Consider the following 13,940-nt stretch of genomic DNA (forward strand, 5'->3'; position numbering starts at 1 on the left):
TGTGTGTGTGTGTGTGTGTGTGTGTGTGTGTGTGTGTGTGTGTGTGTTGTGTGTCTGACTCACTGTCTCTGTGCTTAACATTTCATGGACCAGCAATAACAGACTCACAGCACCTAACCTTTTCTTAACGGGCCCTTATTTTGAAGGACGGCCATGATACCTGCGCTTATGAGTCTCTGTCCCTTGAAACGTTGATGTTATCACTTGCATCTCCTTCTCTGGTTTAATTTGGAATGCAAGGGGAATTGATGGATGTCCAAAAAGAATACACCATGAATAGCAATAATAAAAACTTGGTCTATGCCACCCATCTGTTTAATCTTCAGCACATTTTTAATGAGTGCCTAGTATGTGCTAGCTAATCTTCTATTCTGTGGGAATATAACCATGATATAGACTGATATCAGTTTTACTTGGCAGAAGCCATTTCACAAGTGCACTGTAGACATAGCTTAGTATATGAGTTGCCCTATCTATTAAGAATCACCAGAATATACATTGTTTGGGGGATTGTAGGGCCAAGTCTTTCCTGGCAGCTCTGACCACAGTAAGCTCCCTAGAATTAGTATGGATATTCTTGTTGTGATGTGTTATCAGTACTTACCAGACCTTTGTGTGGGGCTCAAGACCATGAATTACATTCTGCTTCTGCTCTTTGTTTCTGTACCAGGTCCAGGCTGAGGTTCTCATCCAGTAAAATTTCTCCAGCACTAAGTGTGACTGAAGCACAAGACAAGATTCTCTATTGTCTCCAGGAAGGCAGTGTGGTAAGAACCAAAACCCAGAGAATGTGAGGCAGAAAGATCTGAGATGTTGGTCCTTTAGTTATAGGCAGTTGAGTTTTTCTCTAAATCCAGAAATGTCCTGCTAAATGACTTAATTAACATTTGGATCTCTAACTTTTTTTTTTTTTTTTTTTTTTTGAGACGGAGTTTCGCTCTTGTTACCCAGGCTGGAGTGCAATGGCACAATCTTGGCTCACTGCAACCTCCACCTCCTGGGTTCAGGCAATTCTCCTGCCTCAGCCTCCTGAGTAGCTGGGATTACAGGCACATGCCACCATGCCCAGCTAATTTTTTGTATTTTTAGTAGAGATGGGGTTTCACCATGTTGACCAGGATGGTCTCGATCTCTTGACCTCGTGATCCACCCGCCTCAGCCTCCCAAAGTGCTGGGATTACAGGCATGAGCCACCGCGCCCGGTCCCTGGATCTCTAACTTTAATGCTGAAAGTATTTTGTCTGAGTGGTTTGGAATTCCTATCAGTTCTGGGTTGGCAGGTTGGCTTCTCAACCACAGTGGGTTTGGGATAATGGATGACAAGATCAGAAAGAAGACTAGTTCCTGGAAAAAAGTGGATGACCCAAAAATATATTCAGAATAGTCCTAGGACAGGCCTGTTTTACTTGCAACTTTGGTTAAAATCTTTCCTAAAGTAGTCATAGCATCAGTTGGGTTCTGTACCTAAGGTACTTACTCAGGGGAGAGGCAGGGAAACCTAGAGAGCCACATTTGCTCCCCTACTGTCAATATTCTATATGTGATGTGCCACTGGCTATTCCTTAGGAGCCCGAGACCCTATCCATGTCTGGGATGGAATCTTTTATTGAAAAACAGACAAAGTTACTGGAAATGCAGCCAACAGAAGCCCCAGAAAAAGATCCGGAACAACTTCCCAAAGGACATGTGGACAGTTGCTTGTCAGATGCAGCTGTGCCAGCCCAAGACCCCAGCAACAGCGATCCAGGTGAGTGGCAAGGTCTCTGCTCCCATGGAGAAGGGAGCCAGGCAGCATCCATTTGGGACTTGGGATAGTTGGAGTTGGTAACTTTAATTTCTGTTCTGTCCAGCTGAGCATGCCATGTGTTGAACTCCAGTGTTGGAGGTGCTATGTTTGGGCACAGAGATGGGTAGGAGAGAGTTGCCAGAGCAGAGGCAAGCAGCGGAGCAGGGCACAAACGGAGTTCTAGTCCAGCAGGACGAGATCATGCTGATAATACCGACAGCTCATTGAATTTATTTTTGGCATGCTGTGGCATATCAGACTCTTGCATTTCTTTAGAAACTTTCTTTCCTTAGTGTCCAGTTTTCCTGGTTTTCTTCACACCTTTCTTGCAGGTTCTTAGTCCACTCTGTTGACTCCATGAACCACCCATCAGAGCTTGATTTTCGCCTTTCTGTTCTTATTCTACACACTCTTCCAGGGTGACCCAGCTGTGCCGTTGGCTTCAACTCTAATGCATGTGTGGTGATGCCTTAAATATTGAATATTGTGGTTCTTCACTTGGATATACCATAGTGCAACTGAAGTGTAACATGTTCAAGATGGAAATTGTCTTTTTTCCCCCAGTCTAGTCTTTCTTCTTTATTTACTGCCTTGGCAAATATACCAAGTAGTTACCCAGCGTAAAGTAGGGAGGGAGAAAAGGTGAAAGCTCTGCTTCTTCCTTAGAAGCCTTGGAGGTAGAACAATTTTGCCTTCCAGGAGAAGAGCAGATGTGTACTCTGTAAAAGAAAAATTCAAATTAGATATTAATTAGTATGTTTACTGAACTAGAACTTAAAATATGTGTATCAGTTCCATCAAGATAAGGATCTCTGTTGAGAATAAAAGATCACAGAATCTTAGATTCAAAAATGGGGAAAAAGCTGATTTCACTATTCTTTCTTAGGTGCCCATGAACAAATTACCTGACATCACTTCTGTGGGCCTCAATTTAAGTCTGTGAAAAATGGAACTGACAGCCCCATCCCTTCACACATATCTCACTGTTTAAGTAAATGAAGTGATATGACAGTGAAAGCATCAGAGAACTCTAAGAGACTGTAAAGATGGTTGGGGGGCGGGGAGCGGGAACACTGTGATAAGAATATCATTCTAGGCAAAGTCCACCCTGTAAATGTTGAACATCATATCTCCAGAGGGAGGGTTTAGGCCTGAAGCCCTTCTTCTATCTCTGAGAGACTCAAAATGCTCATGTAATTAAAAAAAAAAAAAGAAAACTACCATTTTTTTTTCCATTTATTTATTTTATTGCCATTTTTTTAAGAGGACTAACTTGGTGGTACCTTGTTTGCTTTCTTATTTTGCACTGCTGTAACTAATTGTGACCACATGGTGGCAGCTCCAGGCAAATGCTAAACCTGACAGAGTCACACAGTTGAGGACTAAGGTTCAGGATGATGCTGTCTCCCAAAGACTGCAATTTCCCATCTTTGAGGAGATGATTAGAAAGCAAACAACATATCAGTTCCCAATGCCTCCTTGCAATACAAACAGAAAAGAAAATATGTATTAGATGGCGTTAAAAGGGAAGTGTGACTTCGTTCTAGTAGACCTGTCCAAATCAGAAGTCATTCATGTTCAAGGAGAGCTTGGGCAAACTGACCCAGAGAATACCCATTGGTCCTATACTAACAGAGTGATTGTTGATGTTACTTATTATGTTAATCACAGCAGTAGCACCAGTTATCTGAGGTCCACTCTGTAACATTACATACTTGGAGGCAAATCAGAAGTGACGTTAGAAGCTCAGCACAGTTTAAACAGCACATGCTTCCTTCCATAAAATACATTTGTTCAGGAAAGCTTAGTTTAGCATGGGTATAAGCTCATTTATGGCCCTTCTAGTCTTTGAAACAAGAAAATTTAGTAATGGTTATGGCATTTTACCAGAGGTGTGTTCTTCCTAGAACCACATGTTATCTCAAAATCAGACTGAAGCCTCCTGAATCCTAACCCCACAGTTCTGTGTAACAGAGGTTTTTCAGGAAAGTGAAGGCCAAATTTTTTCCCACTTCTGCCCACAGTATTTCCATAATGCTTTGTGGGGGTGAGTGGAATGCAAGGTTGGAAAGAGAGGAGGCCTTGCCAGTTACACTTAGTCATTGGTTGTGAGCTCTTATTTGGAGCAGAAAGTATTCAGCATCCTGGGAAAATACAGAAGAAATAGAAACTAAGTAGCCAAAATAATTATATATGTATATAATCTAAAATCATGGAAACATTTATTAGGTGACAGTATCAGGAACATAAATAAAAATTGTAAAGAAATGCTGAGCCTATCACTGAACCTGCTAGATATGAGTTAAACATCTCTTCATTTGAGTATAGAGGGATTGCAAAAATACCAGATGATTGGCATGAAGGTAGAGAGACACAGGTTTCACCCAGCACATTGAAAGATACTCCTCAAGTATGGGTCTCTTCTTATTTACTCTTGATGCCATTTTGTTCCTCAGGAAGAGAGACAGAGTTAGCTGACACAGCCCTGGATCTGCTCCTCTTGCTACTAACAGAACAGTGGAAATGGCTGTGTACTGAAAACATGCAGAAGTTTCTTCGTCTTATCTTTGGGACCCTACTTCAAAGGTAAGATTGCTGAATTCTCCCTCACATCAGAATCTCAAATTGCAGAGGAGGTGGATGTGGTGCTGAATTCTGCACTAGAAAGAGTAAACGTAGTGTCCAGGGAATCTGCAGCCATAAGAGAATATAAATTCTTTGTTACAGGGGTTATAGGAATGAAAAATGCCTTGAGATTATCAGAAAGCTTTTATTAACTACCTTGTTGTAGACGATTTGAAAGTATCTGGTTCTGTAAGACTTCTGGCGTAATGCACTGAGTTGCAGACACTGCCTGTGATCCTAAAATACTTAGCTGAACTCTTCCTCCTCTCAATTCTCCACCCAGTTATATCCTCCAGCCGCACTGCACCTTTCACTTGGGTATGGTGGACATTTGTCTCAGCTGACATTATGTCATCACTGTGATGATAAACAATGTGAAGGAAAAGGAGAAAACAGATCAGTCCTCTTAAAATAAAGATTGTTTTCTCTGACGGGGACATAAATATTCATAGCTGAAGTACTTACTGGCACAGGATGGTAAAGAATAGAGGGAAATTTGGATTTGCAAGTTGGCTTTTCTAATCCAGGCTTTGTAATCCTCACACCATTTGATCTCCTGAAAGATTTGTACACAGGTGGAGTTTTTAGCTGCTGACTTTCTAACTGTGGAACTGATGTAAGCTTTGCTAACCTGAGGCAGGCCAGAAACACTCTCTCTGTTCCAGGCAGACATGTAGTGCTTGGGCTTTGGCTGCTCTTGTTTTGAACTCCCTCTTATGAGACATCCTGGCACATCCCAAAGTAAGAAGAAGCCAAATGCTGACCTTCTCTCACCATGTGGCCCATGCTAACAGGTCGCTCAAAAAATATAGTCTTTTAAAAAATAATTATGTATCTATTCATTACCAAGTAGAAAAGTTATTAACAACAAGCAGTTAAATCTCCCTTTTCTAAGTTACATAGGATCAAGGAGGTATAATAACCTTGAATCACAAAGAGACCAAGTGAAGGAAGATGATGCACATCTATATTTGCTAAGTGCTATCTATGCCAGCGCCCAATCTCCATTTACATGTATTTTTTTATTGTGATCAAGTAAGGTAGGTAGCCCCATTTTACACAATAACAAAATAGAGCTTAGCAAAGTCAACTAACATGCCCAAGGTCATCATTAGTAGCACACTTAGAATTTTAAGCCAGATTTGTACAACTTCAAAGCCAACGTGCTTCTTCATGTATCTTGTAGCCTTAAGACTGATCTCCAAGTGAATCCTACATATAAAATGCTGACTGGTCTTTGCACCTTTAGGCTTTTCTCCTTGTTCCTACTCAATATTCAGTTCTGCCACTAGAGTGCTTTTTTCTGAAAAGCAAATCTGAACATATATTCTCCACTTAAAATCTTTCAGTGGCCTCCTGTTGCCTACAAAAGTGGTTTTTCCAGTATGTGTCCTAGAGTTCCAGGGTTCCACAGAAGTGCTTCTGAAGCCAACTTAGAAGCTAAGGAAAAACTGAGTGGACCATGACCCAACCGAAGAGGTTCCACTTAGATCAGTTTAATGTGCTGGGGATCTAGGTAAGGATTTGTTTGAAAAAGGGCTCCATTCTGTTTAAAATATACATTTATTTACTTATTTATATTAAAATTCCACCTCCTTTCTTACCTGGCATGATCTGGTCTCAGTCTTATTTTCCATTTTCTTCCATGTGAAGTAGCCATCATTGCCTGAATATTCTGTGGTCTTTTACCCCCAGGCCTTCGCTCATCTTCCTGTATCTGCTTTCAAATGGTCCTTCTCTACTTACTCTTCTGTACTCCTTCCCTGTGTCCCTAACTTTCCCTCTTCTTGTCTGCTTGGCCTACTGCAAAACAGTTTTCATATACTGGGCATAAAATGTCATTTATTCTGTGAAACCTTCTATAGCATCCACTGTCTTTCCCCCAGAATTAAGAAGTCCTCTAACTTTCAAAGTTTTGATAATAATACTTACCACAGTGTGTTATATAAATGATCTGCTTTTCCTAAACTAGTGGTTGTCAACCAGGGCACACTTTGTCCCCCAGGGCACATTTGGCATTATCTGGAGATATTTTTGGTTATCACAACTGGGAAGGGGATGTGGGATGCCTACTGGCATCTAGTGGATGTAGGCCAGGGATGCTGGTAAACATCCTGCAGCTACACAGGACAGTCCCCCATGCCAAACAACACGAATTATCCTCCCAAAATATCAGTATTACCGAGCTTGAGAAACCCTGTGTAGACTATTAGTTCTTTAAGGACCAGAACTAGCTTTGCGTCCCCAGCAGCCTATACAGGGCCTGGACATAGTAGCTACTCATTGTATATTTACTAAGGAAATAAACATTTCCCTTCCCAGTACCTTTACACTTCAAAGTATAGTCTCTTCAGTTTTATTCTGTCGCCTCTGGATGTCACTACTTAGGCCTTCATTTTTCTTCTTCTTTTGGGCCTCCCTTTGCTGATCTTCTAAGTGGTTTTAAAAAAAATATGAGAAGATCCAAAAACTGGCTAGTATGTGATCGTTAATGACCTCTTCCCCTTGAAGTCATTTACATGACAAGTTGGCTTCAGAACACAAGAAATTATTCAGTATGAGCATAAAAGTATAGACGAGTTAGGATAAATTCAAAAGAGATTGAGATCCGTATATAAAAGGGATAGGAAAAAGTTTACCTGAAGTTTCAATAACTCTGAATATTCAAGGGCTTGGGCTAGACCAGATAAGGGAGAGATACCTATATTCTGAGAGTTAGAGAGTCATCGCAGGAGTATTTCATGCATTCAGGGTCCTGGGAGAGCTAAGACAGAGAAGTTAAATACAAAGGAAGCAAACTCCAGGTACATGGTAGACATGGAGAAGACAAGGGTCATTTTAGAGGTCAGAGCAGAGGCTGTGAGATTTCTTTATTGTTTATTTTTCGCATATTGAGCATAAAATGTCAATATATGAAATATCAATGAGATGGGATCTTGTTCTGCCACCCAGGCTGGAATGTAGTGGTGCTGCAGTCATAGCTAATGGTAACCTCCTGGGTTCAAGCCATCCTCCCACCTCAGCCTCCCAGGTAGCTAGGACTACAGGCACACACCACCATGCTTGGCTAATTTTTAAAATTTTTTGGTTAAGTTGGGGTCTCACTGTGTTGCCCAGGCATTTTCCTCACCTTTCCGTTCCTATCCCTGACATTCCCTGACGACACCCAACTCCAGTTGACTGGGTAAAGTCTGGTGAATGAAGACTAGCAAACCCAAATGTAGCTCATGCCATGAGGGGCCTTACAGTTGAATTGCCCTTGACATTCTCTTCTTTTCACATTCTGAGTTTTTGTTGTTTTTTGTTTTGTTTTGTTCTATTTTGTGAAAAGGCATCACTATTATGATGGGAAAAGTGGGAAAATTCTGAAAATATTTGGTGAATTTGAATGAAGCCACTGTGAATATTGTGTAAGAATGAAATTTTGTGGCCAGTTACTTTTGAAAAACTTGTAACTGTGGTCTATTATCTTTGTTCATCCTACATATTTCCAGGTGAATGTGTTTTATACATGTTCAGTTATCTCATATCCCTTCCTGTCAGCAAGTTCTTACTTATATCTAATCCAACTTTATCCGTAGCCCATTTTGTTTTGTGTTAAAACTACATCTTGTTTAGCAGTCTCCTCAATGCAAGCTTCCACAGACTAGAATTAAATGAAGAATCTCATACTTCTCTGTTTAAGGCCATTCATGTATCCCTACAAATCATTTTTCCCATCTTTTTAATGACATTTTTGGCCTTTTTCTCAAGTACCTTATAACTGGTTTCAGTGTTCCTGAAGCCTCCTTAAGATAGGAAGCTAGAAGTCGTGGTATCTAAATAAAGAACCAGTTCTTCCTCCAGAGGTTCCAGAGATCTGGCACCTGTGGCCCATGGTCTCATACCTGCAAGCCCCCTGTGCATAAGAGACATGGAACTCATTTTAGCATTCAGAGTGTAAACATTGATAATCTCCTCAGCATGAGCGTATTTACTGTCCAGCAAATGCTTATTGAGCATTTACTTAGTGCAAATACTGTACTGAACGCTACCATGCACGTGCTGTTAAAAAGCCTGAATTATTTTTGCACCAAGCTAATATTTAATTCCTTCCAAAAGTCCTGTAAAAGCAGTATTATGACCCTCATTTTAAAGATGAGGAAACTAAGGCTTAGAAAGAATGTGGGTTATTTAATCAAAATCATAGGGTTAATAAATATCACAAGCCAAAGTTGAACCCAGGTTTTTCTGATTCATAGCGATGATGATTTTCTAAATTTCAGGATCAGATCTTTGCCCTGCAATTCAGCCGGATAAAAACCAACCCAAAAATCTTTGTCTCCAAGTACTGGAGATTATCAAGCAATTTGTAGAATCCAAACTTCATTCTCATATCTACACACTTGTGTCTAACATAAGGGCACTGCTGCAGTCTAGAGGTGGCCCGTGTTACAGTCCCCGCGACAGTTGCAGTTTTTAATGTTAAAACGTGGTTTGTGCGTTGTTACGCACTTCCGCTTTATTTGCTTTGGTAAGCCAGGATGCTGGAATCTTGACATCTCCAGAGCTGCAGCACCTCTCCACTGTCCCCGCTGTGTCTCCCACCAGAGGCGTGATGTGAGGTCCCGCTGTCTCCCATCCCCATGACTGCTACCTAGGAGGCTACATGTTTGCCCTCCCTGAAACCACAGGTAGCTGAGCCATATGCGTTTGCAGGGTCCTTAGGTTCTCTTCTTTTAAGTTCTGTGCTTAAAAGGGCAGGGTAGTTAGTGTTGGTGCCACAGCTGGTACTGCCACTTCTCTAGTTGTCTGGAACACACTGCAGTTTGAGCATCAGGAATGCTGTAGTCACCAGATTTGAGCGCATCTCTTCCTTAAAATGGCCTCATTTTCCAACCTCCAGTATTATTACCTCCAAGCAGGCAAGTTTATTTCTTCTGCTTCCAAATTTGTGTACCCTCCTTGCACCTTTAAAAGACCTATATACATTACCGCCTTGGACACCATAGACTTCTGTCAAATTATAAACACACTCTATCCTGCAAAGGAAAAAAAAAAAAGAAACGGAGTAAGTTCGACCTCATAACCCCTCCTTCTGAGCCAAAGTTGGAAGAGCTCTGATCTGAGTCAGGCTTATAAATCTCCCTTGATTGTTGATGATGTGGAAAGAAGTGGGGAGGGGAGCTGAAGAGAAGTTAGATGCCCAAAAAAGGCATTGTTAAGTCAAAGGGAAGTCTTGCATGCATGTGCACTTAACCTCATGTGTCAGCTTCTGTGCTGGGAACATCCAATTATGTAACAAGAAGCACTCCTTATTTGGAATGAGAGACCAAGGGAGGGGAAGGGGAGAGCGGATAGCAGTCTGAGCCAAGGAGCAAATCCGGCTTGTGCAAACTCTGCTCATGTCCGAAAACAGAAGAAACTTGAAAATATATCTGCGTACATCAGAATCAGATTTAGCAAATTTGGCAAGTACTTGGAGCTAAACCGGGTTGGAGGGAAAGAGGAGACATACACTGTGCTCCGTTGATGGTAGGAGGTTTGGGGCAGGAAGATCCAGCCAAGGTAAGGGGTAGGATTGGTATGGAGCTCTGATGGAGAGTGAAGGAATGAGAAGAAGCTGGACCAGCGCCCAGCCTGGATACCCAGAGCAATGCCACAACAAAAATAGGAGCCAGGCCAGCAACAGAATGCGTGAATGCCACGTCTGCAGCACTGCCCTCCCCATACCCCCGATGATGGCATCAGACCTGTGTGAAAAGGGCAGCAGACACATTCCTGGCATCTGCGTCAGGATTTCTCAGTTAAAGGAGGAGGGGGGGAAGGGGAGAGAGAGAGAGAGAGAGAGAGAGAGAGAGAGAGAGAGTGTGTGTGTGTGTGTGTGTGTGTGTATGTATGAGTGTTGGGGGTACGTAGGAATGGAATGGCTTGGCAGAAAGCAGGGGGAAAAGGCTCTGGCAGAGGAGAGTATAAAGCATGTAAAGTTAGGAAGTATACAGAGAGGAAGAAGAAAAGAAAGGATGTACAGTTTAAGGAGTCCAGCAAGCAGGGGACCCAGGAGAAAATTGAAAGCAAGTTCTGGACCTTACACCAGACCTTGTAATCATTTTCTTAGAAAAGACGTCTCCCTGTAAACCATCTCCTAGGAAAGTTCAGGAGAGTTGTGGCAGAGTCTGGGGGCACTGGAGAATGCTGTGCTGCAAGGCGTGATGTTCATCTCCCCTCAGGACAGCTGGAAAAGGTTGACCATGAACCCTCTTGCTTCCACTATTCTCTTAGAACGCCCCGGAATCAAAAGTGCTGAGTGGAACTCCAAGGGCCTGCTTCTTGGTGGGCATGTCTAAGTAACAGGTAGATAAGAGGTCTTTTTGACATTGGTTATTTCTTAAGAGAACCTCCAGGTCTGCCACCAGAAGGACACAAATAATTGCAGTGGGAAAGGAACCGATATTTTTTATTAATGATACCAAGGAAGCAGCTACGTACTCTTTGTGTTAATGATCAATTCCGTGAGAAAGACATATATTTCTATGTTTTATAAGTGACGAAAGTTATTTTCAGGTAAAATAGCATTCCCCAATCATGAAAGTACTAACAACCACACCTTAAGATTCCACTTGAGTCATCTTGGCCTCAGAGGTCATACATTTCCCACTCCCCTGCACTGCCTCCCCTCCATGAAAGCTTTCCCGCAAAGCAATGGCCACTAGAATTGGGTTCACCTGAAAGTTCCTTTGCCTTATTCCCATCTGGCCTCTCTTGTTTTCCATCTGGCTGGTCTTAGGGACACATGCGTCTGATGGCAGCATATAAATTATTTTTGTCTGCATATTCTGATTTTATTTTTAAAGCATTTCTGAGCCAAGGATTGTCTCTTACATATCTCTGTTTACATCCTATTCACAATCAGGAAAACATTATCAAAGTTAAGACTCAACAGTTTCTCAGGAAGCATAGATTACAGTTTTTTCCTTTGCTGTGTAACTTTTTCTTCCAGTTCAGCTCTGGTGCCTGGCTGTGTCTTATACCCGATCTCTTCCTATGCACAGCTTCTCTAGAAGTATGCTTTGCAAGACCCCCAGATGCAAAATTAACTCAAGTCTATATGTCTTCAGAATTCTCCATGATTTTCTGACTCTCTAATCATTGACTTGGGCTGTTTTTAGAGTTGCTGAAATTAATTTTTCTCATTGATGGCTTTACTCAGATTGGATTGTGTCTCCTTGGGAAGGAGTGCTGCTTGTCCCATGCCTCTTCCATTAGGCCATGCCAAAGGGAAGCTCTTGACTGCTGTAGAATGGGCCAGGATGGGCCCTAGCAGTTTCCCCTGTCATGTGAGTGATCTACCTGTCATATTTCTTGGGTGTCACTTATTTCACACTCATCTTAGGATGGGTGTAGACATCATGCTTTTCCTGTCATGTGGTGACAGCCTCTCCTGGAATGTATCTTTGATTGTAGCAGGTGAGTGGTAGCTGACAGCCATGTGCCTTTGCATTATGTTTGCATTTCTATGTGTGTGCGCTCTTGAAGTCTAATATACTCAAATAGAGGTGCAGAATTGCTCATTGTAAAAGTTAACAAAAACAAAATATCATGAGATATTTAAACCTCAGAGCCTTTTTTTTCAAGTCAGATTGTTGGTGTCTCTTGCCCATCTATGACTGCAAACAGGAACCTAAGAGCTTGACATTTTGATAACAGCTTTAGATTGTATGTCAGCCTCCTGAGGGCAGGGACTATGTCTTATTAACCATTACACCTTCAGCACCCAGCCCCAAAATACATAGAAAGCACTTAATAAATTTGTTTCAAATAAATGAACGTAGAAGATCACACATCATTCTACTGGAGTCAGTCCCTCTGCTTATCACTAGCAAGAATCTTAGGAGTTCCTTAGTAGTGCAGGGGGACCAGCAGCAAAATGGAAACTGAATCTTTCATTGCCTCCACACAAGGCGTACCCAGGTCTTCAATTAATTGGGGAATTCTGATTCCCAGAACCATGATAGGGCCTAAGCAAATAGGTTTTTAGGGGCCCTTCAGGGCATCTCCCATGGTAATGGCTCTCTCCAAAGAGTGCAGTGCCCCGCCCCAACCTGGGCCTCCCAGTGTGAAGCCCCACAGACCCTACCCTCTCTGGAAGCATCTCCTGGTGTTGTGCTTTCTCCACCTCTTTCCTTCTACATGGAAATCCAGAACATGGGCTTTGAAGTCAGATCTGAATTCAAATCTTGGTTTGAGGCTATCTATGTGACTTAGAACAGACCACTTAACTTCCTTGCCTGTTACTCTCCAAATGGGAATCATAGCCTGGCATATGAAGTTTTTGGAGGATAAGAGATAATTTAGAGGTAAATGTTAGGGAGGCTTTATAGAGGAAAATATAACAAAGCTAGATCTTGTAAGATGTCATTTAGGCTGAATAACATTCTAGGCACTAAAACATTTTTAAAACAGGAGAAGGGGCGTTATTTATACTTTCAAATAAAAAGTAATTTGGAATACTTTTACCCAGCTTCTTTCTGGATGTGTATTGCTTTTGTTTCAAATAGGTGACAAAAAGCCTACCGAACTCCTGCTGCATGGCACGGGTACAGTAATTCTCCATATGGGCACCAGGTGGCGCTGCAGGTTAAACAATGCCATCATTGTCCTTTGAGGAAGACCTGTTGATTTTGCAGTTATAGGTTCCCCTGCCCTAGTGTTGATACAATAGTATTGAAGCCATTTCCTGGCTTGCTCCAAGATTTAGAGGCCACTTATCTGTCTACTCCTTAGTGCCAGTGACTTTTAGATAAGCCCTGTTTCTTTCATCTTTCACCTTTCTTCCTTCTCTAATGCATCTTCAGCATATGCTTGCTTCTCGGCGCAGTGTGGATGACGCGAAGTTGCCCCTTTGAATGGATCCCACTTGTTAAAAATTCAGCACTGGAGCTGATTCATTCTTAATAGAGTGAGCAGAACAGAGTCTGTGATGATGAGACCAGCTGGACATCTAAATTGAAAGAATTTTGTCAATATTCTCTATAAATTAGTTGGACCTAAATTCAGGGTCTTTTGTGATCCCCAAATCCTACACATTATATAGTCACTAAGGTGGAGATTGTCAGTGCCAAATAACCTGATGTTAGGAATCTTATCAACCTGTTACATAATCAAGAACGTTTCCTATTACTTTCAGCCGTGGATGGAGACTGTTTGGCTCTCTCCCATTAACTTGGTTTTGGAGAAGCAACCACATGTTAATGCTCACTTTTGATCTTTACCTCTGTCCTGGCTGGCTTCTCCAAGTGCTCTTTGGAGAAGTAGAGCTATTTGTTACTGGAGCAGGGAGACAGTTGGGTGAATTGGTGGGAAATCTTCTTTAGCTGTAATATAATGCTGGCCTTGAAAGATTTCTCAGGGGGAATTTAGCCCTCCTGGGAGGGAGGCTGGTGTGCAAATTCAGCATCAAGATAAGTTCCTCAACACCCACCTCCTGTCTCCCCCAGGGTTCCTTTGTGTTGTTGTTTTTCTACTTTTATTTTTTATTCCTCTGTGTTTT

At 42.0% G+C, this 13,940-nt stretch overlaps 1 protein-coding gene across 13 annotated transcripts in view; it reads left to right on the plus strand.

Annotated features, from left to right (window-relative positions):
* Window positions 1-13,940, plus strand: part of SNX19 (sorting nexin 19) — a 68,032-nt gene that overhangs the window by 8,467 nt on the left and 45,625 nt on the right. For 11 of the 13 annotated variants that reach the window (XR_004270787.1, XM_032284943.1, XM_032284947.1 and 8 more), the window contains exons 6-8: window positions 671-767; window positions 1,567-1,747; window positions 4,243-4,372. Coding sequence is in view for 12 of the 13 variants with exons in the window: in XM_032284943.1 (XP_032140834.1) it covers window positions 671-767; window positions 1,567-1,747; window positions 4,243-4,372 (408 nt within the window). In the remaining variant the exon portion in view is untranslated. Of the gene's footprint in view, window positions 1-670; window positions 768-1,566; window positions 1,748-4,242; window positions 4,373-5,807; window positions 7,009-13,268; window positions 13,932-13,940 lie in introns of those variants that run through there. The other 2 variants (XM_032284953.1, XM_032284956.1) reach the window with 2 other exon arrangements.

Source organism: Sapajus apella, unplaced genomic scaffold (genome assembly GCF_009761245.1).
Source record: "Sapajus apella isolate SASKATOON/1434 unplaced genomic scaffold, GSC_monkey_1.0 scaffold16, whole genome shotgun sequence".
Lineage (NCBI taxonomy): Eukaryota > Metazoa > Chordata > Mammalia > Primates > Cebidae > Sapajus > Sapajus apella.